Genomic DNA, 15827 nt, shown 5'->3' on the forward strand with positions numbered 1-15827 from the left:
AAAAAAAAAAAAAAAAAAAAAAAAAAAATTCCTCGTATCTTTGTCCATGTTGCCCTCTTATGCATAAAACTCTTACGTCTTCAGCCAAAAGAAAATATCATAGTCATGATGACGCGACCTAAAATTCTAGAACGAGAAATTGTATCAGTGCAGACAGCGTTAGGCTCAGGATCTGGTATGACTGAGTCTTTCAATTCAGATCTTTCCCTGATGATCTTATTGCTGTTGTCTTCATGCCTGTACAATTGCTCTGCCTGAAATCATATTTCAGTTTTCTCTGCAGACAATGAAGGTCATTTCTTCATGATTCATACTGTTTATAAGTTAGGCAACAGAAATTTAAAGAACAATGCAGAAACATGGAGGGAAGCTCACTAGTAGATAATACAACTTCAGAATATTTTTAATGATGACTGTTGTGCTTTTGGGTGGTTTTTTTTTTGTCATCTATTGAATTTAGTCACTTGTGTTTATTAGAATTAAGGAAAGGGACCACTTCTTGCTGAAAGATGGACCATTAAGTACATTTGTGGTTGAATCAGAATTTATGAGAGCCCAAAATGTCTCTAGTTTACTTTTGTTGATTATTTAACATCCTGCACAGAAGGGGTCATAATAGGTGAAGATAAAGGCTTGAGTACAGATTTCTTATAGTAACTTACAGTTCTCTAATAATGCCCTTAACTGCTTTTATTGAAAACTATGCCATATAGTACTAGTGTTACAATAAAACTGAGCACTTCTGTACTGCTGTGATAGAGGCTGATCTGGATTCAAGGGTGAGTGGAAGATGAGGGAAACTCTGTTTAGATCCAGCTCCAGAGCAACATCTAGAATGGGCTGCAGTGATGGCCAAGCTTTTCCATTATCCAGTGAAATCCATTATATAATGTCAGGTCAGATTACTCCCTACTCCCTCCAAGTTGTCCAGATTCCAATATCTCTTCAGACTTTCCCATATGTTTTAGATTAATGTTTACGTTTTTGTAGCTTTTCTTTTGAGATGCAGTTTAACTGGATGTCACCGTACAAGGAGAATGATTCTGGGCCTTTTCCCAAAAAGAAGCTGTTTCTCTCCTTTGCACATGATTTCCTCTTTTTCTCCAGAATTTTCCATCTGTTCTGAGAGCACTAGAACCAAGTTCACAAATTCTCCATGGTGTTTCTGCCAGTACTTAGCAGAGATGAACACTCAAAATGTCTCTGTGAAATTTGGCACAGTTCAGGAAAACCTTCATCCTAACCTTTGGGAAGGCTGGGCATAGTGATGAGCTAATTACGCTATAGCAAGGATAACTGGAAGGGACCTATCCTGAACTCCCATTTAACCATTGCTGTTATAAAACGAAATAAGTTGTTTTAAAAATTAAGGTTAGCTATTTCTGAAATAAAAGGCAAATGGTGGTGCTACGTAATAACCTTTCGATGACTAAGCAATGCAAAATGTAGTATCACATTTAATGACCAAATGACAACTCCAAAATATTGAGTGCTTTAAAAAACAAAAACAACAACAAACAAACAAAACAAACAAACAAACGAACAAAAACAAACAAACAAAAAAAAAAACCCACCAAAATTTGAAAGTCTGAAACAACAAAGAGCTTGATTTTCTCCCTGGCATGATTTTATTATGTATGATACCCGAATAATGCACTACATGTTTCTTGTAATGTAAGTCTCCTTTCCAAAATCTGAGATAATTCAAAAATGGTAAAAATATGTACTTGTTTAACCACTTAGAGCTGTGATGTTCTCATATATGGCCATCTTTATATTTGCCTTGGTCAGTCATTTTGGTCACTGGAATTCGTTATCGCTCATGTATATTCCCTGTTTTCATTGTGGTCCTTTTTTGTCATCTAAATGTATTTGTAATTTTAGAACACATTTTTCCTCAGTCCTTTTTCAACAGATATAATTTAGAAACCTGTACATCTCTGTAATGACTCAAAACAAGAAATGTTGATGTGAGACGGAAAAGATGTTGTTTTGCTTTTGACAACTGCATGTTTGCTTTTCCAGGTTTGATGAAATGCTGCTTTAACACTCAGGTCTGTGTTTATAGCACTACATGGTTACACATCTCTCTGATTATGTTCAAGTGCACAATGTTTGGCCAAGCAAGGCCTATAAATATTCTGTGAAAGAGCATTTATTATACTCTGAAAAATAGAGTTCTCACTGATATTTCCGAAAGTTCAAGTGTTCTCTTGGTGCAGTGGATGGCCTCCTCTTGAACATACATGTGATTATCTGCATCTTTGAGGTAGATGTCTATTTTATCTTTAAGTGTCTATGTACTTGCAGTAACAGTATTTCAGGTGTTTGTATAACACGTGTGCATAGAAATACAGGTAGCCTACATACTTCAGTACACTATTCTTGTGCTGGTATGAAAGTTGATTGGGAAACAGGTTTCCAGTCCTTCAAAAATTGCACTGGTATAAAATGTGTTCTGAATCATGAAACTCAAGGATAGGGAATCCTGTGCAATTAGAAATAGAGTGTGGATAAGTAGTGTCCACATTTGGCAAAGAAGGTAGGGGAGTTTACTTTCAAATATGCAGCTTATTTGTTAGCAGGATATCACAGCTTCATTTCTGTGTAATTACCCCCAAATGATCTACAAGATTTCCCAGGCAGTTTGGGTATGGCCAAAATTGGAAGCCTGAAAATTGTAAGACTGTTTTCTAGGTGTTGTTGGTTTTGCCACAACCAGACTAACTCTGAAAATGAAACTATTGGACAAGGTTGAAGCACTACACACAAGGAAATTAAAATATTGAATATAATTCTAAAATTAAATATTTAAATTTTACTTTATTCAAAAGCACTTCCATGTAACATTTCACTGCAGTCTGTCTTTCACACACATTCTGTCTTTCATAGGCATTGCATTCACAGAACGTTGTTCTTATGACCTGTCCTTTCAGACAGGAGGTTACTTTCCTTCTCTGGATGTGTAGGTGCAAACTTGTGTTTCATGTTTTTTCACATTTTCACTGGTGATGAGGAGCATGCCCTGTGCCATTAGGGAGCATCTCCTGCCCAGTTGGGTTGATCCTTTAATGCTTCTCTAGCTGGCTGCTGCTGCTGCAGCCTGGACAGCCTTGTTTGCTAAGGGCTTCTTAGCCAGCTTCTGTAAAGACTTACTGGTTGTAGCTATTATAGGATGGAATGCCTGAGGTTTATTTGATGCATGATAAGAAGGCCATACAGTCTGCAGCCACTGGATTTTTTATCTTCATTCTTTGTGTTTGACAGTAGCCAATAAAATCTCCAGCTCACTGCAGTCCAGCCTTGAGAATTTGAGTTCTGACATAATGGGACTGGATTCTGACATTGATGTTTTTAGACCCAGGCTTAAATCACACCACTGTAATTTACTATGTATATATGTAGCTTATGATTTGTTTTTTAAGATGTCATATCACAGCTGAACAACTCCATTTAGTTTATCCTTAGTCTGTAATTTGTGAATGTATATTTGCATGAATAATTACCCTGAACAAACTTAGCAAAGTAGGCTGGCAAATAGAGATTACTGTTTCTTCTTTGGAAAGTATGATCAATGTGACATTATGTTTAGGGAATAATGCTACTAAATATACTTGCAGTTAACTCTTATAAAGAGGGGAATATAAATAATACTAAACACATGTAAGAAAGAATCGTTGGAATTTTTTTTTTTTTTCCTTTAGTGAGGTGAATAAGTAATCAGCACTGCTTAATAAAAGTTCAAAAGAATAGATCTGATGGGGTTTTTAGGACTAAAATTATATTGTGTTTTTCAGTGTTTTATAACCAAAGCAACATTCTTGGAGATTAAAAATAAACATAAATTTAATATGACAAAAAATAAGAATATTTTGTTTCAGAATCCTTGAAAAACAAGATTTGCATTATATCTAATTAGAAAAGATGAAAAAAAATGTTATTTGGATATCTTGCTGGATATCACGAGTTAAGAAGTTATATTCAACTGTTAGTTTGGCCTTCCGCTAAAGGGAAGGTCAAAGAGTATGACAGAGGGCAACGGGTCAGTATGAACGAATTAAAAGGAGGAAGAATAAAGTTAAAAATAGATATAGAGGGAGGAGTCTACAGGATAAGCGTTGTGAACAGGGAACTGAGCTAAGTCAGCTCAGATTTATCTGGAGCTCTCTAACCATAAAAAAAATAAGAGGTTCTTTTCTGTAGGCTATAAAAAGGCTTCGATCTTAATTCAGCCTCTCTGGGAGTTGGTAGAGGAAAAAAAAAACACCCTGCTATAAGCTACAAAAAGCAAGGAAGCAAACAAGTTAAACCTCATTGTCTTTCTAAAGATTATACTGAAACAGCAAAAACAGCCTGTAGGAGAAACTTCAGCAAAGCCCTGCCTCTGCTGGACCTGTGTTAGCTGGACAGACAGCATGAGAGGAAGCAGAGTGTGTGTAAAATTATCTATGGTGGAATTTGGTCTCTGGGGCAAACTTTGCCAAATCGAGGTGAAGGGTGATCTTTTTTTCTTCCTGTTTTGGTACAGATTAAAATTTTAGCTGCCACTGTAATGCAGTGTGCAACTTTAAATGAAAGATAGACACAAAGAATACTTCTTGACTGAAAGCTGACACTGTGACTCATATAGAATTACTCTGGACTTTTATTGTATGAGTAGGGTTATTGTAGTAAAAAGAGAAAAACTCTATAGAATAAAATGCTAACAACCATGAAGAAAAAATGTCATAGATCTATTTGAAAAGGTGTGACTGTGGGTAAAACCCACTAGTTATTTAATGACCACGTAGTTATTTAATCACCTCATGCACGTGTTGTTTAAGCCCAGCCCATGACCAAGTACCACAGAGCTGCTCGCTTGCTCCTCCCAACACCCTCTCCCAGTGCGATGGGGAAGAGATTTGGGAAAAGATAACATTTGCAGGTTGAGATGAGAACAGTTTAATAATTGAAATAAAGTAAAACGTAATAATACTGATAATAGAAAAGGAGAGGAATAAAACTGAAGACAGACAAGTGATCCACAGTACAATTGCCCTGCTGACCCAGCCCATCCCTGAGCAGCGATTGGTGGCTCCCAGCCAGCTGCCTCAGTTTACATACTGGGCATGATGCTCTATGGTATGGAATAGCCCTTTGGCTAGTTTGGGTCAGGTGTTCTGTCTCTGCTTCCTACTGGCTTATTTCGCCCATTCTCACTGGCAGAGCATGAGAGACTGTACTGACAGAGCTCAGTACTGCTTACCAAGGTAAGCAGTACTGAGCAACTAAAATATTGTTACCAGTGCTATTCCTCAGACTAAAGCCAACACGCAACACTGCATCACAACTGAAACCACGACACATAAATCTTGCTTTGTAGAGCAGTATTGAAGTTCTGTGATTTAAATCTGCCTGGATGTTGTTGGTCAGGTGCATTGCTTAGTATTGTAACAGCAAAATTAGCTTCAGTTATTCCAAATATGTAATGATCTGCCTTTTTTGGGCTCAGACAGCATGTTCAAATTCAAACTACACAAACTGTCTCTTTTTTGGCTTTTCTCATACAGTTGCTTGGAAATGTATCAGTTTATTATTTTTCAAGGCATAAGATTATTTTTCTCGTTCACTTTTTAATGAGACACACAAAGAAACTCAAGGATAGGGAATCCTGTGCAATTAGAAATAGAGTGTGGATAAGTAGTGTCCACATTTGGCAAAGAAGGTAGGGGAGTTTACTTTCAAATATACAGCTTATTTGTTAGCAGGATATCACAGCTTCATTTCTGTGTAATTACCCCCAAATGATCTACAAGATTTCCCAGTCAGGTTGGGTATGGCCATGTGTCAGAGGACACACAAAACACTATGGGCAATATTTACTGCTGAAAGATGGTAGCTTGGAATTTGAGGCCTATAATAAATTTTTCATAAAGAGAGTAGAAGGCTAACCAGGAGATTTCAAAGTTAGTAGGCTTTTTGAATTATTGTAAATGCTGGAGTATGGTGTTTGCATGAAAACTGAGTTCCAAAGAAAGGATTTGGTTTTAGGTTTTGATTTGGTTTGGTTTTCTAACAGCAAAAGCAGCTCTGTAAGAAATTAAGCTTTCATGTTGCAACCCCCTCCCTGCACCCATTCCAGGGGGGTTGGGACTAAATGATCTTTAAGGACCCTTCCAACACAAATCATTTTATGATAAAATGGTAAATAAAGCTTACTTGTGCTTGCACTTGTCTTCAGTGAGTCCTAACCATGAAGGAACAGACTGACTGATCCTACTCATACCAAGTGTCATTACTGTAAAAGAAATAAATAGTTAGGTACATGGCTTTCTTAGTTAAACCTTCATCACTTCAGTTGAACTGGAGACAGCCATCAGGGGCAGGCTACAAAACCTACACAGAACTCTCTGTTCCTCTTTCTGACAGGAACCAAACAAAGGACAAAGTTAGAATGTTAACTTTGTATGTTAACTTTCCTATACAAATACAGTAAGTATATAAAAGATGGTTATGACTGTTTGTTTTGTCTCTGGCATGTTCAGTAGGACAATGAAGGAGGCTTGTGTGGTAGCAATCACAGGGAAACAGCTGTGCTTCCCTGGTTATCAGAGGAGAGCTTTTGGCCAAAATGAGAGCAGCAGCTCCTGTCAGAAAGCATAGCAGATTGTGCACTAACAAATGATTTGGCATACTTAGGCACAGCTTCGTTATCTCCCCTTTTCTTTCTTCTTCTCTAATTTTAGAGGAGATGTCGTTTTATGTTTGCAGCTTTCTTTGTGTTTGTTGATGTCCAGCTTTGATCTACAACCAGCTTGAGTTTACTTTTATGCTCTGCTGAATGCTGTCTTCAGCCTCAGTTTCAGAGCTGTGAAATAAATTATAGTGAAGTGTTTAATTAAAGTTATCCTAATGTCCTGATTGCAGAGTGCCATCTTCTTGGATAGAATTTGCAAATATGTTTTGGTGTTGTTACTTTAGGCAGGATGACTATTTGTAAGGTTTACTTGTGGTTGATCATGCATTGCATGTTTTTGTTACCTGTATTTTGTGAACAACCTGAAAAGGGTAGCTTAATGTTGAAGGACAAATGAAGGACATTGTCTTGAAGGAAAGAGGAGGATGTAGTGAGCCTGGACAATCGCATAACTTAGGGGTTGATATTTGTAGAATTATGTATGTTTTTTTGAGAAAGTCTTGATTTTGAGAAATAAGCAGTCCTAGATATATTGTATATGTGACATTTAATATTTAGTTTTCTTCAATACTTGGAACATCTTTAGGTCATCCATTTCTGACACTCCTTTGATGGGTAGGTCAGGACTGGCAGGAATATGAGCTTGTCTGTGCCACTAAATATCACTTATTTTCATAGCCACAGCTTTTACAGACCTCCCAAATAGTTTGTGTAGAAGCCGTTCATTAATATGATTCAACAGATTGATATAGTATATTCATGATTTGAGGTGGCACTAACAGCATGTAACATTAAGATTTTTTACCATAGCAGTCCTGTATGCTACTTTTGATTTTGTTTTCTGTGTAAGTTTACACCTTTCAGATAAAACTCCTTTGAGGTTGCTCAGTACTGACCTTAGTAAGAAATAGTAATAAAAGTAATTGCTTTTCTATCCTGTGATCCTCAGCCTTGATAGCTAGAGCAGATGTATTTAAAACCTACCTTTTTACTTGCACTGACTCTATCTGCTTTTGAGGTTGTAAGAAACATCTCTGTCCAGGTGTACTGGCTTTGAATTTTTGTGGGGTTTTTTTTGTTGTTGCTGTTATTTTTTTGGGGGGGGGGGGTTGTTTTTTATTTTTTTTTTGTTTGTTCGTGTGGGATGATGATGATGATTATTATTAATAATAATTATTATTATTTTTAATTTCTCTGTAGGATTTCCCAGTGTATTGGATACAGATGTATAATGCAGTTCATAAATTCCTTTCCTCATTCAAGTGGACTGAATGATAACAATGTGATATGACAAACATATTTTTTCTTATAATTTTTGATCTGTTTAACTTACTCTTTTTGTCTGTTTTATTGCCTCAGCATTTGCAACAAAAGCAAAGTTTTAAAATAGTATCCAACATCTTCAAGACCTCAGCTGCCACCTCCTTCTTACAGCTTTTCACACTTTCCAGTTCCAAGATGTGTCTTACTCTTTTTTTTATCCCATATCTGGATGAAGTACACTGTTTTATTCTGTTTTGGAGATAAGTAGAAGAAATTGGGAAAAGATCCTTGACTGTCTTGATTGTGTATCTTTTGTGTTTTGGGGGGATTTTATCGTTTTTAAGACAGAATGTTTACAACTCATTCAGAATTATCTTGGGACTTAGAAACTAATGATAAGTCTAATAAAATAATTACTTTTTCTAAAAAGGTTTCACTTATTACCTACCCCTACTTCATTTCATGCATGGGGGAATATTACTGAACTCCATATTGCAGCTCACAGTTCGTTCCTAAATAGTCATATCTTTCAAACAGCATAGAATGAAACAATTTGAAGAGTAAGTACCTAATTCAAACGGATAAAACAACTCATTTTTTAGCCGTTTCCCCATTCTAGGGTAAGAGGATTTACCCTTGCATATCTAAACCAGAGCATACAAGTGCTCTTATTCAAGCATCTGAAAAAAGCGTGAGTTCTCTTCTGTTTTTTGACAGAATTATCTTACTAAAAGAAAGCAGTTTCTCAAATATAGGTGGTTGGGGGTGCAGTATTTTGCTTTTTTTAAATACTGGAATGTGTAAAATCATGTTGTAAACATTTCTGAAAAAGAAAGAGTAGATAATTTCCATTTTTGGAGGTGTTAGGAACATGAAATTTAAATGGAATTGTGCAACATAAATTGACTGTTAGTTTGTCAGTTGGTTTTTGGGAGGGTAGCACTCTCTGGATTCTTTAACATTATTCTAAAGCTTTTTTTTTTTTTTTTTTTCTTTTCCTCCCAATACTTTATTTTATAAGTAAAAGGTCTTATTAGTTGAATCCAAGTATATTAAATAAAAAAATCCCTGATTTGATCTCTGATCTCTGAGGTAGTGTTGCTGTGCTGTATTTGATGAGATGTTTTAAGTACTGCAAAGTATTTTGCTTTGTGTGGAAAATTTTACTCATGTATTCAAGTTGAGTAGACATGAAGGGATAGAAATAATCTTTAAAATTATTTTTTACCTATTAGGGTGTGGACTGTAGTGCCAGAATATTGTGACTTTCTTCTAAACTCTTCCCGTGGGTTATTGACTTTGTTTGGCAGAGGACAAGCCATGTGTAGTTTTAGTCAAGAGAAGATATTACTCTTTTTTTTGTCATTTTAAGTTAGATCTGAGATTAGCTGTGCAAACCTCCAGCTGCTAGGCTATATGTGATGTTACCGGGGTGTGATAACTTACTTTGCTAGATATGTGCAATATTTTTAGCCATGATTCCACAAAAGGTAAAATTAAGGGTCAAAGACCTGTGCTGAGAAGAGAACTGCTTCAAAGTTACAGTGAAATACAAGTGTGCGAGTGCCCTCAGAGTTGGACAGATGCATAGGTCATACTCATTTTCAGGCAAGTGCAAATGAAAGACTTCTAATATATTGAGCTTTGACATACTCTTCATGTGGAAGATGTGTAATGAAAGCACGGATAACTCTTTGTTATATTATATCCAGCTGCTTTTTATATTATGTAATGACTTCTTACATGTACTCTGAAAGTATGAATGTATGAAGGTGCTTACTTTTAACATTTGGAGCAAAGAACATGGTTGGCAGAGTGTTTGGGGCAGCAGGGAGTCAAGTTCTGGTTCTCCCATAATTACAAAAGTTGTGCTTTTTTAGGGCCTTTTATTCAGCCTGCTCTTACCGAGCTTCTATGTTGCCTGTGAAAGACCAGTGAATAGCTCTTAAAGATGAAGTTTGTGTCCATAAATGAGCTAAGAACATCCAAGGGCGGTTGATAAATGCATTAATAATTGTGCAAACATGTAGTTCTATTGTTTACAGAGCAGTGGATAGCACCCTGGAGGAGCAGCTAGCAAAAATGATGTGAAGCAGCACATGAATGTAGATGGGCAGGGATCTCATTTTCACACAGGCATGCTGTAGAAGTGAATAGTTTGATACTTCATTATGTTACATCTTTGTGTATTGATTTTGCCTCAGGAAAATTCAGTGTAGTTTCTCTCATATGAATGATGAAAGCTCTGATTTTTGCTTTGCTTGAGGGTAGATTGAGAGAGGCATTGGGTCCAAAGGAATTAGATTAGAAGTCTCCCAAGAAATCACCCTACATATAACCTCTCAAGCCATAAGACTTTTGAGATGCTAATAATTATTGCACTCAGGTGTATCTACTGACATGTCTGTAGGTAGAAATTAAAATAAAGCTGAGACCTAGAGCATGAGGTAAAATTTGTATGAATTTCAAAGAAGTATACGGGTTAATACACTTTTCCTCATTTGAGGTGAGTTCTTTGTAACCAGATGAATGAGATGAGATAAAATACAAAATACTTTCCTCTAGTATAAAAACTTCCTCACTTGATTTTTTCATACTTTTCAAATAATATGATCACATGGGGAAAATTATTTCATCCTCTAGTCATAATTTCAGTTTTCTTAAGAACTGGTTTTCAAGTTCTTTAAATGCTTCATATATTTCAGAAGAAACTGTATGAAGTGCAAGACTTTCTGTTCTTGCACTTCAGTATTTGGTGTTAAATCTGATGCTTGCCTGTTCAAGAAGTGTTTTATAACTTTGGATGACCTTTCTAAATATTTTGCTTATACAGTACTTATGACATGTTGTAGTCTTAGAAACTTGTTAAGTTGAAAATCTAAAAGAATACATTTAAGAAGACGGCAACCTTGGCAAAAAAAATTTGTAGGATTTCAACTTAAACGTTGAGGTGCAAACTCAGAGAAAATATTCAGTTACAGTTGTATAAGGGTAAATACTTTTCTACAACACCCCTGTTCAGGAATCTAGGAAAGTTTCACACATTTTACATATACAAATCAACTGTTGCTAGAATTTAAACAATTTGTGTAGAGATGCCCAAAATCAGAACTGTTGCCTTTGGCAATGAATCCATACTCGTTACCAAAGCTGAACTGAAAGAGAAACTTTTCCATTTTGTACTGCTCCTCTTGTTTTAATTTTTGAACACTCATGCAATGTTATTGTGTCTTCTTATATCTGTGTTTTATGTGAACACAGTGGAGGGATTTAGATGTTCCAGAGTGTCCTCGGTTGTGTCCCGAGAGTTGTTATGACATTCTAAAATAATAATGTACAAGCTTGATTATCCTTATACTTGGTCTTCACCAGAATTTATTGCTATAAAAATGTGAGAAATATGCCCTTGGTCATTCTTAAATTAAATTTATTTATTTATTTTTAGATAATCCTTGAAAACAAATCTTGATGTGTTTTTCCATCACTACTGATGCGTGACATTTACTACTAACTTAAACCTTAACTACGTATCCTTTCAGTGTCTTCACTGTAGAGCTGAAGATCTTCATGCTCTAAAAGCTTTTCACTTAGTTAGAAATGACTGTAAATAATTTCAAAATATATATTAATAGGAAAGCTTACATGTCAGAGGGGTGTAGTCTGTTTACCACTATAATTATCTGAGTATAATGCTTGGATAACTGATGGATTCTGTGAAGATACATCAATAGTTAAGACTGTTCAGGAATCACATGAGAGGACATAATAAAACTGTATATTGGTAGAGTTTATATTATCGATATATTTTGATAAGTGAACAGTATAATCATTCATTTTCTGAAACACTTTATAACAATCTGATTAAGGATATTAACAGATGCGAATTAGTATCCCTTACATGATTTAAAATAGTTCCTGTAGCTAATGAGGGGGAATTCTCATCCAAATCAGCACCACTTACTGTAACTACTGGCAAAAAAAAAGAAAAAAAAAAAAGTTGTTGTTTTTTTTTGGCACAGCTGATGAATTTTGAATGAAAACTGCAAAGATACAAATTCATCTGTGAGATCAGATTCTCAAACTCTTTGTAATGACAGTTTTTTCTGATCGGGAAATGGGAGTAAGGTAATCATAGAACTCTTCTCATGTGCTTGTACTTACGCAGACAGCTTTGTTCCTGTGGAAGGAGCACCCTCAGTCATGCACAGTTATAGGTTTAGCCTTACTTTTGTCTTCTCTTTACAGGCAGAGCTTGTTGATGTACAGTATGGGACTGTGGCAGACTTGATCCGGATTCAAGCCATTACAAACGTGACCAAAAAAATTGCACTTTTGAAGCTAGGACAATCACCTTTGCTTTATAAGGTTAGTCTAATGCTTGTTGCACTTTAGCTGAATTATTTATTTGTACTTTCAAGATACCAAAACAAAGACATTCCCATTCTATCCCAGTAAGTCAGAATTTACTGGCATTCAGATTCTTCCTTAATACTAGCCACTTTGGTCTGTGCTGCCTTTTATGTGTCACAGTTATTTATTTTGCTGCCTATCTTAGAGTGTCCCAGTAGTATGCCGTATTTTCTCTGGGTGTACTGTAAGCCTTTTGGTAAATAAAGAAATCTCTAAAAGAAGTAAATAACATGATATGGGGGGTGGGAGGGTGAAAAACAATGAGGGGAGTGTGGGGAGGAGGAGGGGGTGAGGCAGCTGAGATCAGAAATAGTTTGATCTGTGTATGCTAAAAATGTACATATAATTGTTTATATTGCTTAGTCTGCTGGCTGTAGTTTGGGCATGCTGTGAGAGGAGGCAGAGCACAGCATGTGCTCAGTCAGCCTCAGGCTTCTGCAAGTCTTTCCAGTTCCATCAGGCTGTGGCTAAAGCCCAGCTCTTTGGGCCTTGCTGCAGGTATGCTTCTGCCAGCCCTGAGACTGTGAGATAGTAACCAGAAGCTTATGCTGCAGGAAGACTAACACTATTGTTTATGAATTTGTTTAAGAAATTGTAAGGTAATTTGATTCAATCATGACATACATACATGCATGCATACATACAGCCTTGCTCTGTGGAGAATTTGCCTTTGACACCCTGGTTCTTTCTGCTATCCTTAACACCTCAGAGGGACAAAAGGGACTAAGAGTTGGAAAGGAACATGAACTTCTGTGATGTTTTCTGCTGTGTAAACTGTGTAAGCAGACTGGCTTGTGATACACAGATAGGCATGTTTTCCCCCTGCCTTTAATGGTCAGTCAGTCCTGTAAAATCACTAGGATTTACTGGTCTATGAATGTGTCCAGATAGTAAGTTCAGAACGAGAAACATATTTTTCTTCCTTCTCCTTTGATTGCAGTTGTGTGGGAAGGGATGTCCATGGCTATGTGTATGTGTCTGTAATTTCTCCTCCAAATCCAGCAAGTGCAGAGATGGAGATCACTAGTCTACTTGTATGTTAGACATTGTAGACTCAATGTGTAAACCACATTTCAACTGCAGTGTCAAGTAACTGCCTTCTATTGCAAATATTTATAAACAAAAGTGCTGTTTTGCCTTTCAGAAAATATACTAGTCCAATAAATATTTAATTAATTCATTCCCAATTCATGAAAGCAATTATAAAAGAACAGTGACTCCAGATCTTAGAATTAAAAGAATCAGGATCTGCTCTGTTGGCCATAGAAAGCACAGCTGAGAAGATGACACAGGTTCAGAAAATAACCTCTGAAAATTTTGTTCTATAATAACAGTATTTTTCTTAATAAAAGTGTCATTTTCAACTGAGTAGCTTTAGCTGTTTATTTAAATTATTTAGATGCAATTTAATTACACCCATGAAAGGTCAGTTATCACTGTTAGAACTTGGCTGTTGTGCATAATTTCCAGCAATAGTTCTCACACTGCATTTCACCACTGACAAGAACAATGAAATAGCAATCAGGGCTCATATACTAGGAATTTCATAAAGATGCAAAGGTTGCTGTAATAGCACTGTCTGCAGTGTCTGTGAGGTGGACTTCTTACCAATTTGTGTTCTCTAAGCACTTGCTATGTCTAAATTAGGAAGTAATGCCACCTGAGTAGTAGGGAAAAGCAGTTGGTGCTGAGGACAAGGGTCAGGAACTTTTAGTTTGGGTTGGCCGTAGTCTCATCCCAGGAAGGAAGTGCAAACTGGTGAATTAGGTGTGATAGCCACATTTTTTGGTGCTCATTTGCTATTCTGAAAGAATCCACAGTCTGTTACATAATATGAACCAAAGTGTGATATGCTCGAGAGATTGATTTTGAATGCACACTCAGGGAATGAGCTAAAAATACAACTCCCCAGACCTATGTTTTATGTTCTGCTACTCTGTTACTTGTACCTTCCGGAGCATAGACTGAGGTATGGAAGCTTTATTCGGTATTTCTTCTGTTTGAGGTTGTAAACGGTTTTATTTTCTTGGTTTGTTTGTTTGTATGATTGATTGGTGGGTTTTTTGTTTTGTTTTTTTTTGGGAGGGAGTGGGTTTTGGTTTAGGATATAAATTGTGTCTCTTTAATTGTGAAATAATTATAAGCTTTACTTTTCTCATGAGAAAATATGCAGTAAGATATGAGAAATGGATTATTCTTCCATAAGGAATATTGAAAGTGGAAGAGAAAGATTGCCATAAACAGCAAGTCCTACTGGTTTAAATGGACACAGTCTCTCTTTACTGAATCCACCTTTTGCATCCTTTTCCCCCTAATGTTTATGTTCCTGTACTTATCAAGTCTCATATTTCTGTTCTAGCAAATACAACCGTCTCCCTATATTTTCTTTACCTCTGCCTTCCATATGTTTGGTTTCACATCACATTAAAACAGAGTGGTAGCTCATAACAGAGCTGTCACTATATAGATATATTGTTACTGGTTTTCTTTCTAATTTTGTGTGTTTAACTTGTATTTTTCCCCATTTTTATGTCCTTTAATTTCTCATTATTACTTTATATTATGCAAATATGTCACTCTCTATTTGGGTCTGATTTTTATAGATCCTGCATGAGATTTCATCTTCATAATCAAGTTTCTAAACTTGTCTCTGTTTCAGCTTCCCTTGGATGTGTATGCTTTTTGACTTTTACTGATTGTTTTTCCATCTTTCCCCTATTTTCTCCTTTTGTGTTTTTACTTTGCCTTTTTTCATCTCTTCTTAATCTCCATATTTAGTCCATTGGAAAAACCCTGAAAGAAATACTATCTACTGCTGTCAGAAGACTTACCATGAAAAGTTAACATTTCTTTACATCACATTAACAGAAAGAAGTATGTGCTGATAGAAAACAGCCTCATGTAGGATGGGATAATTTAAAGAAACAAGCCCAAGTGATGGAAGTTTGAATATCTGAAATACTGTGTTACTGACAATATTTTTTGCTGTAGAGATTTAGTTTGATATATTATGGAGATTGAATAGGGTGCAAAATTAGGGGGAGCATCAAGGTTGAAAATAATTTGGAGCTGCTTCTTTCAGTCTGTCAGAATGGGCCCATCTCTCATACCTTCTGACACACTGAAAACTATAGACAGGATTCAGAGGTTGTAGTAATGTGGAAGAGCAAGAAGGCAGGGGAGTGAGCGAGCAGCTGTGTGGCTCCGAGTTGCCGGCTGGGCTTAAACCACGACATCAGGGAATTTGAAGCAGAAAAGCCTGAAGTTAATGCTGTTAGAATATGCAGCTGAATCCTTAATGCAAGTAATTGTGATTAAATTCGGTAAGGATCACAAATTTAAGCTGCTTTGTGAGAATAAGATATGTAGAAGTATGACCTTTAGTTATTTTTGTAATTGAATATATTTTCAGATTTTGTTGGGAGTGTTGTGTTTCCGTTCCACTGGCACATATGTAATGTAGTATCTGATAACAGGA

At 36.2% G+C, this 15827-nt stretch overlaps 1 protein-coding gene across 5 annotated transcripts in view; it reads left to right on the top strand.

Moving 5' to 3' along the window:
* Positions 1-15827, top strand: part of NAALADL2 (N-acetylated alpha-linked acidic dipeptidase like 2) — a 358350-nt gene that overhangs the window by 148421 nt on the left and 194102 nt on the right. For all 5 annotated transcript variants that reach the window (XM_061367075.1, XM_061367074.1, XM_061367076.1 and 2 more), the window contains exon 4: positions 12185-12304. In XM_061367075.1, the coding sequence (XP_061223059.1) occupies positions 12185-12304 (120 nt within the window). The remainder of the gene's footprint in view (positions 1-12184; positions 12305-15827) is intronic.

The sequence above is a fragment of the Neopsephotus bourkii genome, unplaced genomic scaffold (genome assembly GCF_033783945.1).
Source record: "Neopsephotus bourkii isolate Nb327-2 ecotype Australia unplaced genomic scaffold, CSIRO-AGI_Nbou_v1 NB_1373, whole genome shotgun sequence".
Classification (NCBI taxonomy): Eukaryota; Metazoa; Chordata; class Aves; order Psittaciformes; family Psittacidae; genus Neopsephotus; species Neopsephotus bourkii.